The sequence below is a fragment of the Octopus bimaculoides genome, chromosome 17, assembly GCF_001194135.2.
Source record: "Octopus bimaculoides isolate UCB-OBI-ISO-001 chromosome 17, ASM119413v2, whole genome shotgun sequence".
Classification (NCBI taxonomy): domain Eukaryota; kingdom Metazoa; phylum Mollusca; class Cephalopoda; order Octopoda; family Octopodidae; genus Octopus; species Octopus bimaculoides.
Genome location: NC_068997.1, coordinates 35,988,261 through 35,995,175, shown reverse-complemented (window position 1 = coordinate 35,995,175; position 6,915 = coordinate 35,988,261). Strand labels below are relative to the sequence as shown.

Sequence of the window (6,915 nt, the reverse complement as noted above, 5' to 3'; positions counted from 1 at the left end):
TCAGACTTCCCCTATTAATTTCGTCTTTTGAATTATGAACATATTTACATCATATGGGTTTTTTTCATTGTAAGGCTTTCTTTTTTAGTTGATTTTCACCTAGCAAGACTTATCGTAGGTGGCGTAATAAGTCACACCCGGACAACGTCGGGTTATATTGCTAGTATTATATATTATGACATTTATTTCAATTAGCTATTATACATTTTATTACATTAATTAAGAAAATAATTATTTAACAAATAATTAAATAATTAAATTAAATTAAGAAAATATGAAGTACGCCATAATAGTAATTTAATAATCTTGTATAATTTTAATTTATAAATACCATGTAAGATACTCCTCCAGCTGTTTATGACTGTCCAAGATCATCCTACCCAGAGTGAGGTGGGACATCGATGTCTTGCTGGAGTTCAGCATCTTGATCAGGCCAACCAAGGTGGACTCCACTATGTGCAGCAGTAGCATGTTGTCAACAAACAGATCTACAATACTTCTGTCCACCATAAACTGACGGATGCCAGTGCCAACAGATTGGGCAAACACACCCTCCAATGCTGGGGTGGCATGCTTTCTTTGCACATGGTTGTAATGACTGGCTACTGGCACTGCTACCAGAAAATTGCCTGTGTTTCCCATGGGAAGAACTGGCCTTGATCGTCTCCTCAAACTGAATGGGCATGCATTGTGTCTTTCCTCGTGACATGCAACTTCAACTTGTAGAGGTTCACTGCTTGTCCCTTGATGGTGGCATCCTCAGGCTGGCACATCGCGCACCAGGAGTACAGGATTTTGACATTCTTATTAGTCTTTGACATAAGGACAAAGTAGTCCTCCATGTGGGGCTATGGGTTCTGAAACTCCTGGCTCTCAACTTGAGCAATCTCTGCCTCACCCACAGCCATTGTAGACTCCCCAACAGACCCTTCATCCTCAGACTGAACAAAAACGTCTTCACCTTTCATAACGATAAGCGATAACTTGATAAGCTGATAATGTACACTGCTGTTGCTGACAGTGTAAGACTGTCTGTAATGTGACAACATCATAAGTGAACACAACTCAAAACTGCAGAATTACACAATGCTGCTCAGCTAGCTGCTGCTGTGTCGGCCAATCACGTCTTGTCCCATGTACACATAGTAAGCCAATAGTGTGCCTGATGGACTCTTCAAAACACACCCACAACAGACAGGAACGAACATATGAATTTTATTAGCAGACTTAAAGTTAGCAGAAGCTAACTGGTCTACTAACAGTTTCCAAAATTAGCAAAACGCTAATCCACTAAATGAAAAGTTAGCTTCGCTAATTAGTTGTTAACGCATTAGTGGAACTATGCCCACCACTGCCGCTGAGGTTGATTTTTCCTTTTGAGGTCAATAACAGAAGTACCAATTGAGCACTAAGGGTCAATATAATCCACTCACCCTTCCCCCAAATTGCTGGCCTTGTGCCAAAATTTGAAACCAATATACATGTAACTATTTTCAAGTAAATTATCTCGAAAATGTAATAATGATTTTCTTACCTTCTTTTGTAGCAATAGTGTTCACCTGAATAGACATCTGTAGAAAAACTGCTGTAAAAGATTAATAGATGTTAGGCACTGAGTGTAAAGCTAATATGACATACATAATATAACCTAATATGATATGCATAAAATATAACCTTATCATACATATAACATTATATGATATACATAGTATATAATGCTGTAATATTTATTATACTGTATCTTTTTATTTTATTTGTTTCAGTCATTTGATTTTGTCAAACAAATCAACCCTAGGACTTATTTTTATAAGCCTAGTACTTATCCTATCAGTCTCTTTTGCCAAACTGCTAAGTTACGGGGATGTAAACACACCAACATTGGTTGTCAAGTGATGGTTGGGGGACAAACACAGACACACAAACATATACACACGCATATATACAACAGGTTTCTTTCAGTCTCCATCTCCCAAACCCACTCACAAGGCTTTGGTCAGCCTGAGGCTATAGAAGAAGACACTTGCCCAAGGTACCATGCAGTGGGACTGAAACTTGGATCTATGTGGTTGGTTAGCAAGCTACTTACCATACAGCCACTCCTGCGCCTATGTTACAAACTGTGTAAAAAGTTTGGAAACTATAATATTATTATTATTTGAAATAATAATATTATTGTTATTGAAGCAGTCTGAACTCTAGCCTATGCAGTAGGAGTCTGTTGCTGCAAATGCTTGTCTCTCTGCTAAGTCATCTGTAATAAGTTGTATACCTCAGGGCACAGGTCTAGGCCCATTATTAGTTATCATCACTCCATCAAGTAAAGGATCACAAGCAAATCCTGGGAACAAGGGGTGTAGGTGGTGTACTTGCATCCCCTAAAAGTTTTAGGTGGTGCAAATTCAAAATTTGCACCCCCTACATACTTTGCCAGGTTTAGAAAATAATGTCTAAAAATTGATCTGTAAAATGTTGCTTGAAGTTAGATTTTTTTCTCAAAACAAAAACAAAGGACAAATATAAATTTTTAATAAAGTCCAAAATGTTTACTGAAGCTGGTCATAAAATTCTCAAAAGAATTCTCTAGAAAGATATACTATTGAACTAAAGCATCATCAACATCAAAATTAAGAATATATAGCTATAGCAGCAGCAACAACAACAGTATTACCAACAGTATAGACACTCCTCAAAACTAGCACAATTGATGACCTATTAAACTCCACAATGAAAAGCCCTTCACTGTCTGGCTATCCACATTCATCATTTTCTCTGAATATTACAAATGACCCATCATCATCATCAATCAATGCCATAATATACTACTACTACAACCATAACCACTACTACTATCATGCCTTCCTTCCCACCATTGTCCATCTCAATTTCAATGTATACCACACAGCTCCATGATAAATCTGCCAACTCTAAATAAAGTAAAATCCATAAACACTTGATACCCCAAAATATACCAGTTTTCTCAATGCAAGAAACTAACTGCAATTTCACTCATTTACCTGGAACAAAACACGCAATTTGTACAAGCAACACAAGCCAATGCCACCACCAGCCTCCTCCACCACTTGCATGTGATTTTTCAAATTGCTACCTTCTGTGCAATTTTTTAATCAGTTTGTTTGTTTCACTGTATGTGTGTGTATACACATACATTTACATGGTCTGATCAATAAGTTTCCAAACTGTTGCTATAATAACTAAGCTAAAGGACGCAGGGTGAAGTCACTTGGCACAGAATGACCTTGAACTCTGTTGTGCATGCGCACTAAGTTTTAACATTTTAGCTCACATCTGCTGTTTACAGCAGTACTTGCAAGGAAGGTGTGTAGTGTAGGATCATTGCATTGACCATGACAATACCTGCTCAGAGGCCTATGCAAAGTTTTCAAAAAGTGTCTCATACCAAATCTTCAGTGATAATGGACTGAACTGAACTATAACTAATCAGCACATCCTCTGATAACTCATGGATGGTGATTTGACAATTTCCTCTCACAGCTGCATGCACATCTGTGATGTTTTTCTCAGTTATGCTGGTTATGGGTCTTCCAGAATGTTTGTCAATATTGACATTTTTGGGGGCCACCTTGGAAATGTCTGAACCACTCATACACTTTCTACAACTTTGTGTAGGCCTCTAAGCAGGTATCACCATGACAACTTTCTCTGTCATGGTGAATGTAATGATCAAACGCTACACATGTTCCTTCCAAGCACTGCTGTAAACAGCAGAAGTGCGATAGAATGTTAAAACTCAGTGTGCATGCACAGCAGAGTTCAAGGTCAATTTGTGCCATGCAGCTTTACTCTGAATGCTTTAGCTTCATTACTATGGCATCAGTCCGGATACTTATTGATCAGACCTCATATATATATAGCCAAGGGAGTAGCAGAAAAGAAGTTCAGCGACTTAAAGACCAGAGAACTGAAGTATTTCAGATTGCAAGCTAGAGTGTGAGAGAAAACTATGATGTCATAGGAGAGAAATGTATCTGCATGGATGATGGTGCCCTTGTGTTTAATGATTCTGCAAAGAAAGAGGCTTGGAGAAGCCATTATGAAAGACTGCTGAATGTGGAGAATGAATGGGAGGAGAGTTTGCCAAAGGTTGACCCAATTGAGGGATCAGCTATCTGAATTGACAGTACCCAGGGAGATAAAGCAATTAAGGATATGAAGACAGGGAAAGCTGCGATGCTTAAAATATCAGGCAGTGTGGGTTATGGTCTTATCACTTGCATCATAAATCAAGTAGTTCATGAAGGAGTCATGCCCAATGACTGGTGTAGCAGCACCGTAGTCAACTGCTACAAGGGGAAAGGTGATGCTTTACATAGAAATAACTACAGGGGTATCAAATTATTGGATCAGGTGATGAAAGTTACTGAGAGGGTCATAGCCCAACTAATTATGGAGAGAGTTAGCCTAGATGAGATGCAGTTTGGTTTTGTGCCAGGTAGAAGCACAACTGATGCTATATTTCTGGTAAGGCAACTGCTTGAGAAATACCTAGCCAAAGATAAACCTCTGTACTTAGCTTTTGTTGACTTGGAGAAAGCCTTTGGCAGGGTCCCCTGATCCCTTATTTGGTGGTCAATGTGGAAACTGAGGATAGATGAGAGGCTGGTAAGAGCTGTACAAGTCCTGTACAGGGATGCTGTCAGTAAGGTGAGGGTTGGCAATGAGTATAGTGAAGAATTCCGAGTAGAAGTAGGGGTTCACCAAGGATCAGTCCTCAACCCCTTTATATTCATTATAGTCCTCCAGGCAATAACAGAGAAATTCAAGACAGGCTGCCCTGGGAGCTCCTCTATGTTAATGACCTTGCTCTAATAGCTGAGTCACTGCCAGAACTGGAGATGAAGTTTAGGGTGTGGAAGCAAGGTCCAGAATCGAAGAGCCTTAGGGTTAACCTAGCAAAAACCAAAGTTTTAGTAAGTAGGAAGGCTGTCAAATCACAGTTCCCTTCAGGTAGATGACTCTGCTTGATCTGTAGAAAAGGCGTGGATAGAAACTCCATACGATGTACCCGGTGTATGCTATATCAAAGGAAAGCTAACCGGGAACATAGTTTTTGTGTGTGGCAGATGCACTGGGGCAATAAACACTGACGGTGTACAGAAAACAAGATTCCATCAGATGCCAAGGGGAGAAACTAGAAGTAGTTAATAGCTTCCACTACCTAGGTGATCAGGTCTGTGGTGGGGGTGGTTGCTCTGAGAGTGTAGCAACTAGAGTAAGAATAGCCTGGGCAAAGCTCAGAAAGTTCCTACCTCTGCTGGTGACAAAGGGCCTCTTGCTCAGAGTGAAAGGTAGACTGTATGAGGTATGTGTGTGAAGAACAATGCTATGCGGCAGTGGAACATGGGCCATGACTGAGGACTTGTGTAGGTCTGAAAGAAATTAAGTTAGTATAATCCGCAGGATGCATAATGTCAGTGTGCATACACAACAGAGTGTAAGCACCTTGAGAGAAAGGTTGAATATAAGAAGCATCAGATGTGGTATGCAAGGGAGATGACTGTGCAGGTATGGTCATGTGCTGCATATAGAAGAGGACAGCTGTTTAAAGAAGTCTTACACCCTAACAGTGGAAAGAACCTGTGGAAGAGGTAGACCCAGGAAAATATGGGATGAGGCAGAGAGGCACAACCGTCGAACATTGGGCCCCACAGAGGAAATGATTAGAGACCAAGACCTTTGGAGATATACTGCAATTGAGAAGATCCAGCAAGTAAAGTGAGATCGCAGCCATGGCTGATACTAATGTAGCATAACCAGCCCATCTAAAAGTAACCTTGAATCGTTGGGTGATACGCTGTGTTTGAGGAGACCTGTTGAATCAAGTGAAATTGTAGTTGTGGCCACTAAAGTGAAATCGCAGCCACGCATGTCCGGCCGTTAAGAATACCCCTGATGTGTCAGGCAATATATGCTTGAGAAGACCTACTGAGTCAAGTAAAACCAATATCGTAGCTGTGGGCAGTTCCTCCTGACTGGCTCCCATGCTGGTGGCACGTAAAAAGCACCATCTGAACATGGTCAATGCCAGATTCACCTGACTGGTTCCTGTGCCGGTGGCATGTAAAACGCACCAACCAAACGTGGCCAATTACAGCACCCCCTGACTGGTTCTTGTGCTGGTGGCATGTAAAAAGCACTATCTGAACATGACCGATGCCAGTACCTACTGACTGGCCCCCATGCTGGTGGCATGTAAAAAGCACTATCCAAACGTGATTGATGCCAGGCCTACCCAACTGGTTCCTGTGCTGGTGGCACTTAGAAAGCACCCACTATACTCTCGGAGTGTTTGGCGTTAGGAAGGGCATCCAGCTGTAGAAACATTGCCAGATCATATTGGAGACTGATGCAGCCAATGGGTCTCCAGACCTCAGTCAAACTGTCCAACCCATACCAGCATGGAAAACAGACGTTAAACAATGATGATGATGATGATGATGATGATATATATATATATATTTCTTTTTCTTTTTCTTTTCTTTTACTTGTTTCAGTCATTTGACTGTGGTCATGCTGGAGCACCGCCTTTAGTTGAGCAAATTGACCCCAGAGTTTATTCTTTGTAAGCCTAGTACTTATTCTATTGGTCTCTTTTGCTGAACCGCTAAGTTACAAGGACGTAAACACACCAGCATCAGTTGTCAAGCGATGTTGGGGGGACAAACACAGACACAAACATATCACACACACACACACATACATATATAACGGGCTTCATCTAGTTTCCATCTACCAAATCCACCCACTAGGCTTTGGTCAGCCTGAAGCTATAGTAGAAGAAACTTGCCCAAGGTGCTACACAGTGGGACTGAACCCAGGACAATGTGGTTGGTAAGAAAGCTACTTACCACATAGCCACTCCTGCACCTATATATA

At 40.9% G+C, this 6,915-nt stretch overlaps 1 protein-coding gene across 9 annotated transcripts in view; it reads right to left on the bottom strand.

Moving 5' to 3' along the window:
• Positions 1–6,915, bottom strand: part of LOC106874300 (uncharacterized) — a 373,269-nt gene that overhangs the window by 219,742 nt on the left and 146,612 nt on the right. For 8 of the 9 annotated variants that reach the window (XM_052974178.1, XM_052974177.1, XM_052974184.1 and 5 more), the window contains one exon: positions 1,535–1,585. In XM_052974178.1, coding sequence (XP_052830138.1) covers positions 1,535–1,585 — 51 coding nt within the window. The remainder of the gene's footprint in view (positions 1–1,534; positions 1,586–6,915) is intronic. The other variant, XM_052974181.1, reaches the window with a different exon arrangement.